Source organism: Centrocercus urophasianus, unplaced genomic scaffold (genome assembly GCF_019232065.1).
Source record: "Centrocercus urophasianus isolate 14NV4802_14NV808 unplaced genomic scaffold, USGS_Curo_1.0 seq_23, whole genome shotgun sequence".
NCBI lineage: Eukaryota > Metazoa > Chordata > Aves > Galliformes > Phasianidae > Centrocercus > Centrocercus urophasianus.
This window is the reverse complement of record NW_024884789.1, coordinates 5,248,256-5,263,570: the sequence shown is the minus strand read 5'-3', so window position 1 is coordinate 5,263,570 and position 15,315 is coordinate 5,248,256. Positions and strand designations below refer to the sequence as shown.

Here is a 15,315-nt window from a genome sequence, read left to right as displayed (position 1 = left end):
ACGTGACCTATAACAGCTGTTTTAGTTAAACTGCTGTAGCTGAAAGAGGAAAAGATGGAAAAAAAGAAGGGAAAAAGTAGCTCATTTAAAAATAATCTGTTAGTTGAAGCCATTGAGTCTACTTCCAGCACACAGCACTGTTCAGTCGCAGCAACAGTGCCTGACTCTTGCCTTGAAGGTGCCGTTAACAATGGCAGTGATTTTCACAATAAAAAGTAAGAAGTAAACATAAATAGCAATTCTTGTCTGCAAGGCTGTGTGATGGATTGCACCACGTTTGGCTGTTCTGCAAGAGGTTGTTACACTTACAGCCTGAGCTTTAAAATTACTAATGACATTGATTTAGTGCCTCTTGAATCCTTGGAAATTGAAGTTAATAATTACCCATACGGTGAGAGCTAATGCTTTCTTCTATTTTTTTTTTTTTACACTACAGTTGTCTCTCCTCGTTCTTGTCATCTGTCAAACATCTGACATTCATAACAACATTCTGTTCTTCTCCAGCTGAGGTCACAGAACTCTTTGTGGGGGTTAATGGATTAAGCTCCCCAGTCCTGAGTGATGCTTAGCTAATCAGTGTGGAATGCGAGCTTGATAATACGACAGGCTGTAATTAATATATCCAAACATATTTGTGATATTGGACACATGTTTTATGGCAGTTGTTTTAGTTCCCTTTTTTTTTTTTTTTTTGTTCTTAGGTTTATCAAGGCTTACAAGAAGTTTGGACTGCCTCTTGAGCGGTGAGTCTCAACCTGGCCTTTCTCCAAAGGGTTATCATGGGGGAAATGTTGTGTTTCTGAGCTCTGCCATACACATAAGTGTTTGTCAGCCTCACCTGACAGCACAGAGACCAGCGAGTTTGCTGTCATGTGCTCCAGTAACCCAAAAGCTGCCATATGGTCTTTCATGTCTCAGTTGGTGGGCAGTGATGAATGCTGCCCAAAGAGCAGCTGGAGCACTAGTGCTGCTGGCAGAATCTGGCCCTCGGGGCATTTCCATCCTGCCTTGAAAGAAGCAGGAGCAGCTGTCTGAACAGCAAATGTAACCTCAAACACTTGTCAAGTTTCTCCATACATGTTACAAGGGCTGCTGCAAAAGGAATTCTCCTATTTGATGATGTTGGCCACTGATGTCAGAGGCAGGTCTTGGTGGTAGGGCAGTAGAGGTTGAACTTTCCTATAAACTGGGAGATTATGATGAGGGAACTGCATACAGAGCTGAGTACTGGCTTCGTTGCAGTTGAAATGATGGAGGTAATGCTGGAATATCACAGAGTTTGTGCAGAGTGGGTACTGGAATGCTCACACAGAAAGGACACTGTATGCAAGTTTGCCAGGACCTACTGGATCAATACAAGGCTGAAGGTGACAGTTTACTGGATCACATTGTTACTGGTGTCACCACTGTGGGCTGGAGTTAAAACAGCAGCCACGGTGTTTTGACATGGAAATTCTCCATCCAATAAAAATTTCAAGACAAGGCCTCAGTGGATAAAGGGATGTGCAGTGTCTTTTGGGAGAGGAAAGGCGTGATCCTTCTGGATTTCCTGGAGCCCAGACAAACCATCAACTCTGACTGCTCCTTTGCAGTGCTGACAAAGCTGAAGGCTCAAAATTCCTGAGTCAGGCCAGAGAAGAAGACAGGGATAACACCAGGCCCTGTGCCAGTTTGGTGGTATTGGAGCACGTTGCCAATCTTGGCTAGACTGTCCTACCACACCCACTGTATAGTCTGGATTTGGCACCTTCTGACTTCCATCTGTACAGGCTGATGAAAGATGGACTGCATGGCAATGTTCTCCTAGCAATTACAGCTGTGAAACTTTGTGCACCTCCACTGGTGCAGATTTTTACAAGCATGACATGCAAGCTCTTTTTCTTTGCTGGCAAAAATGCATAGCTAATGGTTGTGACAGTGCTGAAGAACAGTGTTTTGTAGCTGAGGATTTGCAATGTCAAATGGTGTTGCTGTGCTCTTTATATCTGTTGTTTCCATGGAAATAAATAGGAGGCATTACTTTCAGAGCAACCTGCGTAAATTCCAGATTGAATGTGGAGCATCTTTCTCCCTCTTGAAGGGATGTGGGGAAAGACATTGCCCCCAACTCTGGGTCTGCACAGCCCAGTGTTGTGCCCCAGCATGAATAAAAGGAGACGTGTGCATGTGGTGGGTCTGCTAAGCTGGCATCCTGACTGAGGTCTTGGAGCCAGAGCAGGAATCCTTGCGTGTGTTGTCTGAGAAATGACTTTTTTTTCAGCTGGTTGTACTCTTTGGTTGTGAAATGCAAGGTTTGTATGGGCCTCGATGTTGTGAAATTCAGCCAGGCAAAAGAGACAGCAGATGGCAGCTTTTGACCACCAAATGGAGCTAAGGCAGCACTGAGGAGGGGGGCATAAAAGCACACTGGACAGTCAGTGTGCTGGTTGTGCCACAGATAGACAGTTCTCACCTTTGCTTTAACACTAAAGAAGATGAAGGACTGGCTCTGTTACACTACATCTACACTGTGTTGCAGTTTCAGAACTGAAAAAAGGACTAAAACCTGTGCCAGTCCCACTCATGAAGGTTTCACACCTTCCTACACACACAGCATTCATTGACAATCAAATTGCTCAGGGAGCGACTGGGATAAGAAATGCTACATAAAATATAAAACTTGCAATCTGTTTTTCCCCTTCCCCAGGCTGGAGTGCATTGCCCGGGATGCTGAGCTGGTGGATAAGTCTGTGGCTGATCTGAAGCGTTTAGGGGAACTCATCCACAACAGCTGTGTGTCAGCAATGCAGGAATATGAGGAGCAGCTGAAAGAAAACCCAGGTGAAAGTAAGTGAGAGCATTGCTGCAGTTAGAGTGTTTTTGGTGATAAGATGATGAGAAGCCATTCCCTTGCTGCTGAACGGGGTGGCCATCCCACATTGCAGCTTCTTAAATCATCCCATCTCCACCAGGCAGCTGTTGCCAACGGAGATACACAGGGATTTGGAGATGCAGGGCTGGATTTCCCACAAGGTCTCTGCTGCTTCTGATGTGTAAAACTTCTGAAGCAACGCTCCAGCATACTTAGATGTATTTTTAAGGTGAGGGATGCTTCAGTTGCAGATCTAAGTGCATTGATAATGATAACTTATACTGGAAACCTACGTTAGCAGATTTTGTTTAAAGAAACTGTGAGTAAGGTGTTGATCTCTGTGTCTGTCTAGGCATTGTTTTTTTCCACACAAAAACATCCATTCCTAGTTGCTGTGTTTTGTTACTAAGCAGGGAAAGGACCTGGGAAAAGAAGAGGTCCTACCATCAAGATCTCTGGTGTCCAAGTGAATGTGAAATCCATCATCCAGCATGAAGAGGAGTTTGAAATGCTGCATAAATCCATCCCTGCAGACCCAGAGGAAAGGAAGAAGTGAGTGTGAAGGGCTAAATGGGCAACACAGAAAGAGGCTCGGGGAATTTGGATTTTGTAGTGGAAAGATACTAGCCTAGATATGTGGATTTGCTTTAGCCCTGCAGCATTAAGAGCAGCTCATGTTTGCAATGCCTTCAGGTACCGCCTGACGTGCCGTGTCAAAGCTGCCCATTTTGATGTAGACTGGGGAGTGGAGGAAGATTCTCGCTTGTTAGTGGGAATTTACGAGCATGGTTATGGAAACTGGGAACTAATTAAAACAGATCCGGAATTGAAGTTATCTGATAAGGTAGGTGGTTTTGCATGTTGCTTATATTGGGTCCATTACAGTCTTCGTAGAGAGCACATTTGATTTGGTCCAGAAACAGATGTTTGTTTGTAGCCAGTCCAAAAATCATAATAAATAATAACAAGGAAAACGGCAACCTCTGTGGAATGCTGCATGCTTGATGGAAAGCAGAGTTGTCTGATTTGATTGGCAGTAAATCTTCTTTGAACAGTCCCATATGCGCCACACTGAAATGATGCAGGAAGAAAATAGTAATGCTGACATATGTGGTTCCATGCACAGTATAGAGGGTGCTTTGCATAATTGTGACTTGATATTTCCTCGAGTGTCTCACGAGGAGCTGAGTTTGAATTTCTGTTTGGAAGCTGTTTTTCACAGATTTTACACTGCTTATGTCAGGAGTGGTCTGTGTTGGCTTCGAGGGTGTAGTTCCATGAGTGGCTGCAACAGCAAAGCCAGCTGGAAAGCCTCTGTCTAGTTCCTCTGTTCCTCAGTCATTCCCACAAGAGCTCTTTTTAAGGGCCACGTTGAAATGAACCTGGTTACAACTAAGCAGCCGTCCCTTGTGTCAGCACTGTGGAAGGAGTGTGCACTGCAGCACTGGACTGAGGAACACTGGGACACTTGGCTGCCAATATGCTTCATTACCACGGCATCCCCTCTAGTGCTTTTAGCAAAGATCAGACTGTGGTCGAGATCCTTCCTATGTGAAGTTTCAGAAAAGGAATTTTACAGTTTCCTGAGACACACCATCCAGTAGTAACCTTAGCTGGTAAGTTGAAATACGTCCTCCACAAAGCAGTGCCTTGCAGCCTTGTTTTCCAATAAAAGTTGCTTTACCAATGTCTGAGGCCCTCAGAGTGGACAAGGCTGCTCTGACAAGGTTGTCACAACAGAGTCTAGTGAATCAAAGTGAGTGGACTCAGTACTGCAATGCAAGTACTTGCATTTTGCAGGGCTTTTTTTTTTTTTCTTTGCACATCGAAGATTGTAGAGAATCGAGAGAGCTGCCTTGGAATCCTTTTTCCTGCAAAATGCCCCAGCTCTTGCTTGGTGCTTTGCTTATGGATAGACAGGGGGAGTCTGTGTGAAGTTCTGTGTGAGGTTGGTGGAAATGCTTGAGCTTTGTCATTCCCCCTAGAAGGGCGCAGCATCTCCAGCCATTTGCTGCACCTGAAAGGAGTTGTGCCAGTGTGTAGTTCTTTTGCCAAGGTTTGATATGTACATGTAAATGTAGATATTTTTTCTTCTTTATCAAAGATCCTACCTGTTGAGACAGATAAGAAACCTCAGGGAAAACAGCTCCAGACCCGAGTGGATTATCTACTGAAACTGCTGAAGAAGGATCTGGAGAAGAAAGAAAACATGAAAGATGGGGAAGAGGTGAGACACAGCTGCTTGGCTCAGGGCTTTTCAGGATGAGGGGTTGGTTGCTAGTAGGAGTCAAGCTTGTGTGACTAGGTCACTGAGTTTGTCCTACATGAAAGAATATTGGCTTGTCTGCTGTCTGATTGCTTTGCGATGCTGAAGTGATAATTGGTGGGGGACAAGTAATTAGTTACTGCACTTACCAAAGGACAGCAGTATGGCACTCTAATTCCTAATGCTCTAATGCTAGATTTTCAACTTTTGTCACTTAGGAAAAAAAAACCAAAACTCTGCAAGTTGAGTGCACACCACTGAGGGAGAGCAGGATGCCTCATGCCCTGTTTAGTAAGCTATTTCTGAGAGGTGATGGAATAAACAAGTCTGTGTGCTGAAAACTCCCTCAATTCTCAGCAAGGGGCACTTCAGGCTATTCAAACAGAACGTAAATTGTCCTAGGAAAAAAAAAAAACAACATATATTTTTTTTGCTTTCCTTTTTTCCCACATGGAAGTTGCATCGTGATATGCTCTGGTAAATATGCACAGAATACCTGGTGTCAGTGGGAGTTGGGTAGTGTTCATCCTTGCTACCTCACTGTCACTGGTCCATATACACCAGTCTATAGATGTTTGAGATATTCCCTTGGCCTCTTAAATTTCACAAGCAATTCCTCTTTCTGGCTGATATTTGTTTGTCTAATTTTGTATGTGGTCCGCCAAGCTTTCCTGTGGTTTCCCAGGCATCCTGGCACCCTGCAGGACCTGCAGCTGTTCAGGAGATGGGCTATGCCTCTAGGAAGCAGCTGAAGGTATTTGCTTGCTCTGACTTGTTCTGTCTTCTCTCCAGGGCAAGCTAAAGAAGAGGAAACCACGAATAAAGAAAGAGAACAAGGCTCCCAAAGTCAAAGATGAGCATGGGAACGAACTCTCCCCTCCTCGGCACTCAGACAACCAGTCAGAAGAAGGTGAAGTCAAGGTGAGTCAGCTTGGATAGCAGGTTTCCTTGGGCTGTACTGTTACTACGGAAACTCAAGTTGAGAAGCACCCCTGGCAAATGTCCTGTGGAGTCAAGAGGAGCTGTAGAGTGCATTCCCACAAGAGACTAGCAAGCTGACAAAAAAAATAGCACAGGTGTTGAGGTGGAAGAAGTACCTTTTACCACCTGCTTTTTTAGATCAGTACTTGTGGTGCTTTGGGGAGGATGCTAGAAGGGCCACACATCCACGTGCTGACCTGCAGGAAAGGTGGTCTCAGGACAAAATCTGTTGCCCTTATAAAGAAGAGAAAGAAGAATTGTTTCCTTCTCCTTTTCAGTATATCAGTCAGTGGTGAAGCTGGAGTTTACCAAGGTCACACTGTTGCTTAGAAAACCTTCTGTCATTGAGTGGTTTGGCTTGTAGTCTAAGGCTTTTTGTTCATGTTCTGATCAGTATCTGCCTTATGGACTGAGTGTTCTCCAGCACAACTGGCATAGGAAAGTGGTGCTTATCTGAAGTCTGCCAGGGGCTCGTATAATTTTTATGCCTTCTTGTTCAAGGTTGTTTGGGTGGATTGTAGCACCGATCTTGCTGTCGGGTTGAAGAGGTGTGAGGGCAAATCTGGATGGATCTCAACAAATGCTTGCTTTTCAAAGATGCATGTTTTATGGAAGAATGTGTATGTGAGGTGAAGGACTCCAGCTTTGACTGTGCCGTGACTGATTTTCTAGGATGATGGCTTGGACAAGAGCCCAGTGAAAAAGAAACAGAAGAAGAAAGAGAACAAAGAGAACAAGGAAAAACAGACAAGCACTAAGAAAGAAAAGGAAAGTGATAAAGAGAAAAAGAAGACAAAAGAAAAGAAAGAGAAGGTATGCAATACTCTCGTGAGCAGTTTAAGAGACAGGGAAGCCTGAGCAGAGGGGTAGGCTGTGAGTCCTATTAAAGGCCCAGAGTGAAAAGTCATTAATAAAATACTGGGGTGAGACCTTATCCATTTTGCAGCCCTGCTGAGCTCCTTAGTGTGTAGAATTGCACTAAGGAGTGGAAAAGGCAACATATCCTAAGCCTTGTGAAAAAGGAGCAAAAAGGAAGAAAAGATTTTGTTGGGCTGTGTGTAAAGTATAGCTGTCCTGTGACAGCAGCGTGGCTTAATAGCTGGTGTTAAGGAAGAAAGGGTGCAGAGCACGGAGCACTCAGTTCAAAGTTATGTTCAGCTGTGATTTATCACAGGATTGGCAGCTACTTGTCTGCATTCCTCTCTAATTTAAATTCGCCCCAAATAACCTGGCAGACCGTTCTGCCAGGACTGGATTAACCTTGTGACTGTTCAGGACCCATCAGAATGAGTGTTTCAACACCAATGGTATGTCATAGGCTAAAATGTCCCTTGAATTTTGGGTACGACTGCCTTTAGGCTGAATTCAGATTGGAAGAGAAGTAAAAGGTTCTGGAATGATTACCTGATGTGCCTGCCCAGTGGGCAGGTGTGTGCTGTGTGCTCACTGTGTTTTGACACCGAGGTCACAAGTACAAACCAGAGAGCTTCATTGTGTATGCAGGAGACAGTTTGCTTTCCAGTGATGCTTCGTGTGGTTCTGACTACAGATAAACTATATAAGTAAAAAATTGCACCTAATTTAAATCTGAGTTTGCTTTCCAGAACAGCTTGAGGACTAGTGATGCTGTGTGAAGTTGCAAGTCTTCATAGGTGTGAGACTAGTCTAGGCTGTTTGCAAGGGGCATATATTCTTTAGCTTCATCTCTCCAATGCTGTTTTTTCTCTTTGTGAGTATAACCATAATATTCAGGTCCAAAACATTGGCTCTTAGTTCCCTCTGCTCCCTCAGGGATGACATAAAGCTAAACAGAGGCCTTACAGCAGAACAGTTTGAAATCTTGGGAGGAAAGTTGTAGGAGCTGTGCCCAGGGTTTAACGACTGCCAGTAACAATAGTGTGCAGGCTGTTACTTGGATCACTTGGGGTCCTGCAGACTGGTTCATCACGTGATGTAATTTGTCCTTGTAAAGCCTAAAGGTGGTGAAGCCAAATCTGGAAGTAAAGGGAAGAGATCGCAAGGTCCCGTCCACATTACAGCGGGGAGTGAACCAGTCCCTATTGGAGAGGATGAGGATGATGATCTGGACCAAGAAACATTCAGCATAGTGAGTATTTCTTCAGGAGATGGGATGATAATGGCAGAGCCTCCCAGTAAGCCAGTGTGTGCTTGTACTTTATCCGAGGGTGTGTTTTGGGTGTCAGCACTGATCTGTAAATCCACTTCAGCAAGGAGAGACTCTCCTCATAGAGCCCCACACCAATTTCTTCTAGTTGGCCTGGCAGCGTGACAGAACAACCCTGCCCAAGAGATTGCCCAGCAAGGGTTGTCCTCTGTGCCCACCAGCAGCTGCTGTACATGGCACCTCAACAGGAAGAAATTTCAAAGCTCAGAAAGCTGTCTTCTTCAGCTGATCATATCACAGAATCATAGAATGGCCTGGGTTGAAAAGGACTTCAAAGATCATCCAGTTCCAACTCCCTGCTATGTGTAGGATCACCAACCACCAGACCAGGCTGCCCAGAGCCACATCCAGCCTGGCCTTGAATGCCTCCAGGGATGGGGCATCCACAACCTCCTTGGGCAGCCTGTTCTAATGTGCCACCACGCTCTGAATAACAAGCTTCCTCCTAATAGCTAACCTAAATCTCCCCTCTCTTACTTTATAACCATTCCCCCTTATCCTATCACTATCAACCCATGTAAACAGTTACTCCCCATCATTTTTATGTGCTCCCTTCAAGTACTGGAAGAATAAACTCCCACTGCTCACTTGGCAGCCTGAGTCACAGATGATGCAGCAGCCTGATGTGGCAGTCTTGTCTGCTGTAGGGGCCAGGGAGCCATTGGGGGCTGCTATAGGTGGCAAAATACAGGGGGACTTCGAGAGTGACCTTGTATGGCTGTAGTTGGTATGCAGTTGTTGGAGCTGTGTAAGCACATCCCTAGCTCTGTCAATGCTCTGGCAGCAAACGTGCCTGCAAGGCTTGTAAAAATAGCCTAGCTGTTGTGACAGATGCTTCTTTGTCTGACTTACATAGTGAAATGCTGAAGTATCAGTTTTTAAAAACAGTTCCATACTTTGAAATCTCTCTATTTTCGAATCTGTGTATTCCCTGTAGGCCCTATGTTATCTTTATGGCTTTTTTTTTTCCCCTTTTATTTTCCCTCTGTGGTGCGTGAAAGGTCCAGTCAGGCAGTGGAAACCTGTCTGATGTACTGCCTGTGCAAAGTGCTGATGCCTCCAGTAGGAAAAGGTGATGCTTCCATCTCGTGTCTCCCGGTCTTAATAAAAGCAATAGATTAAAGCAAACACAGGCTGGGATGGACAGGGAGGCCATTGAGAGCACTAATTCAGCTGGGGCTGCTCGTTCAGCATGTCGATGCTCAGTTGCACTTCCCTGCCTGTCCTGGGATCAGCCCGTGTGCCTTTACTGTTTGCAAAGCAAATTGTTCACCTCCAAAAGACTGAGGGGACTGCACAGACGGAGAGACTCATCATTTCCTGATTATTTTCTGCAGCACGTCTAATGAATTGCTGCTTTCAGAGATGGTTTCTCCTTGCCTAACGGTTAGATAAAGCTAATACCTCATGCTAATGAACTTCTTTCAGCTCTGATTAACCAGGGAACAGTGCAGAGCCCTTTGCCAAGTGAATCACTTTCTACTGTTTCTTTCTCAAGTGCAAGGAAAGGATGAGACCAGTGAAAAAAGCACTGAAACAACTTGATAAGCCTGATAAGGGACTGACGGTTCAGGAACAGCTGGAGCACACACGCAACTGCCTCCTAAAAATTGGGGACCGCATCTCTGAGTGCCTTAAAGCCTACACCGACCAGGATCTTATCAAGCTATGGAGAAGGTGAGGGATCATTTTGTTTTCCTTTGCTGATCTGTGATATTTCAAAAGGGCACTTTGGCTGCTGGGTTTTGTGTGGATGAGTGTGCTATTTGCCTCTTACTGAATGTAAGAGAAACCTCATGTTCTGTAGCCCATTCAGACCTTGATCAGCCTCTGGTGAGGGTTTTGTCTCCAAGTTGTGCTGGTTTCATTTAAATTGATTTCAGAGCTAGTTTAGAGAAACCAGTGCAAAACAGTTATTCTACTTCGAAGGGCTTTGTTCCAACTCTCCTGAAACATCCTGTCCTGAGCTGGAATGTGACTGTTTTCCTTAGAGGGCAGAACTGATTTGGTGTTGGTTTGAAAGCAGATGGCAGTTGAACAGCTCACATAGCAATTAACAGAAAAAGTTCATGTCCTTCCAGGAACCTATGGATATTTGTGTCAAAGTTCACAGAATTTGATGCCAGAAAACTGCACAAACTCTACAAGATGGCTCATAAGAAAAGGTCGCAGGAAGAGGAGGTGAGATGTGAAGTGCCTTTCCTCTGGGTGCTTTCTTTACCACTTGTTGCAGTTGCCCACACTTGGGCACAGCTGCTTCACAAGGAGGTGGGTGGCCCACAAAATGGGGGATCTCCAGCCCAGGGCCTGACAAACTGAGACACCGCTCACGTAATCTGAGTTGTGGTCGAAGAGCAGCTGAGCTATAACTCTCTTACCCCTTCCAGGAGCAGAAAAAGAAGGAGGACATGGCCAGCATGCCCAGCGTGAAGAAGCCGTTCCGCCCAGAGCCTTCGGGCTCCAGCCGCGATCCTGCCATGGCCCAGTCTCACGTGCCTCACAATCCTCATTCCCAGAAGCTCCACATGCCCCCTTCCCACGCCCAGCAGCAAATGCACGGGCACCCACGTGAAAGCTACGGCCATCCCCCCAAGAGACACTTCAGCAACACAGGTGAGTGCTGGGAAACCAGAAGCAACCATTCCTCCTAACCTAGTGGCTGTTTGCTCTTGGACACAGACTGTGGCTGCTCAGGTTTGAAGGTGATGGGATGGAACGTACATGAATGCTGTCCTTACTGCTGGACTAGAAAACATGATAACAGTGTGGGGAGAGAGTATAAAAAACAGGAGAGAATGAGATTAGCTAGAATAATGGTGAGGAAATACAAGAAATAAAATGGGATCCGTATAATTCAGGGAAGAAAAAGTGAAAGGAGCAACAGTAAAAGGTTATCAGTTCTTTGAGGATTGAGCAAAGAAGTACTAGGCTTAAAATTAAATGCACTTCTCACTGCTTTCCTCATTGCAGACCGAGGAGAGTGGCAACGAGATCGAAAGTTCAGCTACAGTGGCAACAGCAACCAGATGTGGGGCGGGGAGCGGCATCACCAATACGAGCAGCACTGGTACAAGGACCACCACTATGGGGACCGGCGATCTCGTGGAGAGCCGCACCGCAGCTCTGGGAACTACAGACCAAATAACCTCTCCCGCAAGAGGCCGTACGAACAGTACAGCAGTGACCGAGACCACAGAGGCCACCGGGATTATTACGACAGGTAATTGTAGTTCCTCTCAGGGAGGCTGGCAGGGGTTTGCAGCAGTGCACGCAGCCACCGTGGACAAGCTTCCTTAGAATCGTTAAGGTTGGAAAAGACCTGTAAGAACATCCAGTCCAACCCCATCGCACCGTGCCCACTAAGTCACGTCCCTCAGCGCCATTTTCCTTGGGGAGCTGACCTCCATCCACATTTTCTCTCCGCAGGCACCACCACGACTCCAAGCGCCGACGATCCGACGAGTTCAGGCCTCAGAATTACCACCAGCAGGATTTCCGACGGATGTCTGATCACAGGCCGCCCATGGGGTACCATGGCCAAGGACCTTCGGACCACTACCGGTCCTTCCACACAGACAAACCGGGAGACTACAAACAGCCCCTTCCTCCACCTCACCCTTCCGTATCGGACCCTCGCTCGCCCCCCTCTCAGAAATCTCCTCATGATTCCAAGTCGCCTCTCGATCACAGGTCGCCTCTGGATAGGTCGCTAGAACAGAAAAACAATCCAGACTATAACTGGAACATTAGGAAAACGTAAAGCGACTGAGAAGGGGGGGAAACACATCTGGAAAGACTTGGATGCAACAACCAGAAACTCTGAACATGCTGCTATCATCTTGCTGGGTCAAGGAGGATTTTGGAGGAGCAGGTGGAGGAAGACTCAGTTCTAATTTGGGTTCCCATTTTGTTTCCCCCCCTTTCTCTCATTGAACGTTGGAAACAGACTTGCCTCATTCTTTTTCTTTGGTTTGTTTTCCCCAATCCGACGGACACATGGTGAATTTTCCTCAGCCACAGTGTTTCCTCAAAACTGAGAAGGCGGATCAGTGCTGCTTAGGATTGTGCCAGAAGGCTGTGTGCCTGCTTGGTCTTGATGTTACGTGACAGATGCTGCTTTGGGACTGGGGATAAACTGGTTGGGCTGGGCTTTGTGTGTAACCAGCATTGGTCAATGGATGGTATATTCCAGGAGGGATAAGAGATTCCCTCAGCATCCAAGCTGTTGTTGTCACAAGGGCTTGGTTGAAAGAGGAACTCTGTGTCCCTACAGTGACTCCAAAGGAGTTGGATCCATGCTGGTGACAATCCATCATTTTTTTGGACTCATTATCATTTCTCGTGTCTTTATCCATTTCAAGAAACTGGCTCTGCTCTGTCTGCCATTGTGTCCACTGCCACAGAAGAGCAGAGGGGGATCCAGGGCTGGAATCAGCGAATCTTGACTCTGGGAGACTCTGAGATATGTGAAAAAAGGCAGACTTCTTGTGTAGCAAAGGCTTATTTCACTTCCAACAAGTAGGAAAGAAACTAGGGTGAGAGCAGTATTTCCTCATGGACAGGGCACAGGAATTCGGAACAAGACCCCTCTTCTTTCCTGACATGGGCAGCTTGGATATCCAGGAATTAACACAGGTGCTGGCTGGGAGCTGTGAGTTACCAGGACAAGAGATGGCTCTTGGCATCTGGGGACCCTGAAGCTCTTAATTCTGGGCAAGTCATTTCTCTCTGTGCTTCACAAAATGGTGATCACAAACCTATACTACAACCAACAGATAAGGGGTGGTAGCACAGAGTTGAATGGCAGTGCTGTGAGCTGATCTCTGTCTGGGAATGGTCACACCTGTCACCTTTCTGCCACCGTTCAGCAGTCCAAGTTGGAGATGTGCCTGCGGGCTTAGCACTTAAGTGAGGAGAAAAGAAAAAAAAAAGAGGAATTCAGGACTTGGTACTTAAAAATTCCTGGTGCAGATGTTTTAGAGGCCCAGCGTGGCAGAGGGAGAAGAGGGGTTTGCAAGCCCAGCTCAGCGGGCAGAGCAAACATTCCTCCAAGTGTTGGAGTCATTGCAAATGATACAGAACAGTGTCCAGCCGGCAGTGTGGGGAGCGGTTCTGCACGGGTTGCTGCTCAGAAGCCAGTGTGGTCTTTGTCAGTAGAACTGCATCCCTGCAAAGAACAAGGCTCTCTCAACAGCCAGGCTGCCCAGAGCGTGCTGTCTGCGGATGCTTCGTCTCCCAGAGTTCAGTATTAAAGATCAGGCCGTTCCAGGCTGCTCTTCTTGGTGGGGGGCAGAAGTTGAGGCTCTGTTAAGATGCCAGTATATGACCTTAATAAGCTGTGATGTCCTTTCCCTGATAGTCTGAGGGGTGTTGAGGGCTGGCCTTCCTGCTCCAGGCGCTTTGGAAAGCGCACACAAATCAACACTAACCCCCACGTGTCCACGCCGTGCCCGAGGCGTTGAGGCAACGCGTTGCTGCTGCCTTTCTCACTAAGCTGTGATTGCACTTGCTGTGGTATTCTACAAAGAGGTCCTTTCTTTTCAGAGGTATTAGCTTTTAAAGTAAAATTGGAAGAAACCTCACAGGGGCAAGGAGCAATTGCTCTTTTCACGTTCACACAGTGGTGCTTTCGTGATGGAGAGTTTGTGCCATACAAGTCGTAGCAAGAGGCAATACTGGCCAGACCAGTGTTACGGTTGGTGCAGGGTAACTTCAAACTTCCAACAAGAGGCACTTGTATGCCCGTGCACGAAGGGTTCTGTTCGTCCCAGGTTCCAAGCATGAGGTGGTTTGGGTTTTCTTTCTTGAAACCAGTGCAACAGCAAAAGCTTTGCTGTAGCTGGCAAAGAGTGGTCCCCACTGTCACATCGTTCTGCCACTGAACGTGGTTACCTGGCTACCTGGTTTTGCTCACTCACAGTGGATGGCTCCTCACTGGACTGCACGTTCATGCGGCTGGAAATTTGCAGGGAAAGTCTTCCCCAGGTGTGCGTGCACACATTTTATCCCCTCTAAATAGGGACCAGACGTAGTCGCTTGGTGTGAGTGGCGTTGGAGAGGACAGATCCACAGCCATAAACGTCACTGCGGTGTCTGTGTCAGCACCTGGTGCAGCTCTTCCTTCTGAGCCAGCTGTGGGGTTTCCTCTCTCCTCTTTGCAGGAAAAAGTAGCAATGTGTTGGGTTTGTTTGTTCATTTGTGTGTTTGTTGGTTCGTTCGTTCATTCGTTTGTTCATCCGTTTGTCTTCTGAAGAACGTTTTTCAGCCTGAGCCCTGGGAAATGTTGTGAGTTCAGCCCATGGAGTCCTGCAGAGCAGACAGGCCGTGCGGTGCCCAACCGAGGTGGCTCTCTGAGGTCCCTCACCTGAACAGTTTAAGTGACCCCCACACAAATATTTTTCTGCTTTCACTCATTTCCTCCCCACCTCCACCTCCCTCCAGGGAGAGAAGGACTCTTACTGTAAAAGTCTTTTAAACCTGTTGACTAAAAAAACAGTAATTAATATTAATTTATATTTGTGGGAAAAAAAAAAAATGCCACTGTCCTAGTGATTTCTGATGTAAATATGTTGTTTATATAGTATGTATTAAATTTTCCTACATTGTAAAACTGCTGTACTTTTGATTCTTGTATATTAAAAAGTGTTCCTGAGGTTTTCAGAACTGTGCCAGACTGGATGCAATGCGGTGGGTGCTGAAAACTGGGGGTGTCACAGGATTGTGGGACCCTTCTCTGCATGCCAGGATGGGTGTTTTCACCGTGCAGCAATAAGCATGTCCAAGTTCTTCTCAGCTCTTCTATGTAATTTTGCAGCCTCAGGTGATAGAGGAGGGGTTGATCCAGACTCGGAAACCCCTTTGGATGGGAATTTCCACCTGATCAGGAGAAGCTGTGCCATTTCCTCGCTGGTTTCCATCCAGGATGGTGGTGATGTTTATCCAACCTTCTGCTCTTTGGGATCTCCGTGGGTACACAGTCCTCTTTTTGACCCTTTATTGGGACAATTCCCCTTTCCATGTTCCCTGTTCTTT

General features: G+C 46.4%; 1 protein-coding gene across 6 annotated transcripts in view; it reads left to right on the top strand.

Annotated features, from left to right (window-relative positions):
• CHD2 (chromodomain helicase DNA binding protein 2) overlaps positions 1-14,943 on the top strand; it is an 83,106-nt gene extending 68,163 nt beyond the window's left edge. For 5 of the 6 annotated variants that reach the window (XM_042824224.1, XM_042824223.1, XM_042824227.1 and 2 more), the window contains 13 exons: positions 702-743; positions 2,687-2,826; positions 3,262-3,403; positions 3,545-3,695; positions 4,956-5,078; positions 5,910-6,038; positions 6,771-6,911; positions 8,071-8,205; positions 9,782-9,960; positions 10,365-10,464; positions 10,671-10,896; positions 11,254-11,503; positions 11,710-14,943. In XM_042824224.1, coding sequence (XP_042680158.1) covers positions 702-743; positions 2,687-2,826; positions 3,262-3,403; positions 3,545-3,695; positions 4,956-5,078; positions 5,910-6,038; positions 6,771-6,911; positions 8,071-8,205; positions 9,782-9,960; positions 10,365-10,464; positions 10,671-10,896; positions 11,254-11,503; positions 11,710-12,043 — 2,092 coding nt within the window. In that variant the 3' untranslated portion in view covers positions 12,044-14,943. The remainder of the gene's footprint in view (positions 1-701; positions 744-2,686; positions 2,827-3,261; positions 3,404-3,544; positions 3,696-4,955; positions 5,079-5,909; positions 6,039-6,770; positions 6,912-8,070; positions 8,206-9,781; positions 9,961-10,364; positions 10,465-10,670; positions 10,897-11,253; positions 11,504-11,709) is intronic. The other variant, XM_042824228.1, reaches the window with a different exon arrangement.
• Positions 14,944-15,315: the final 372 nt, after the last annotated feature.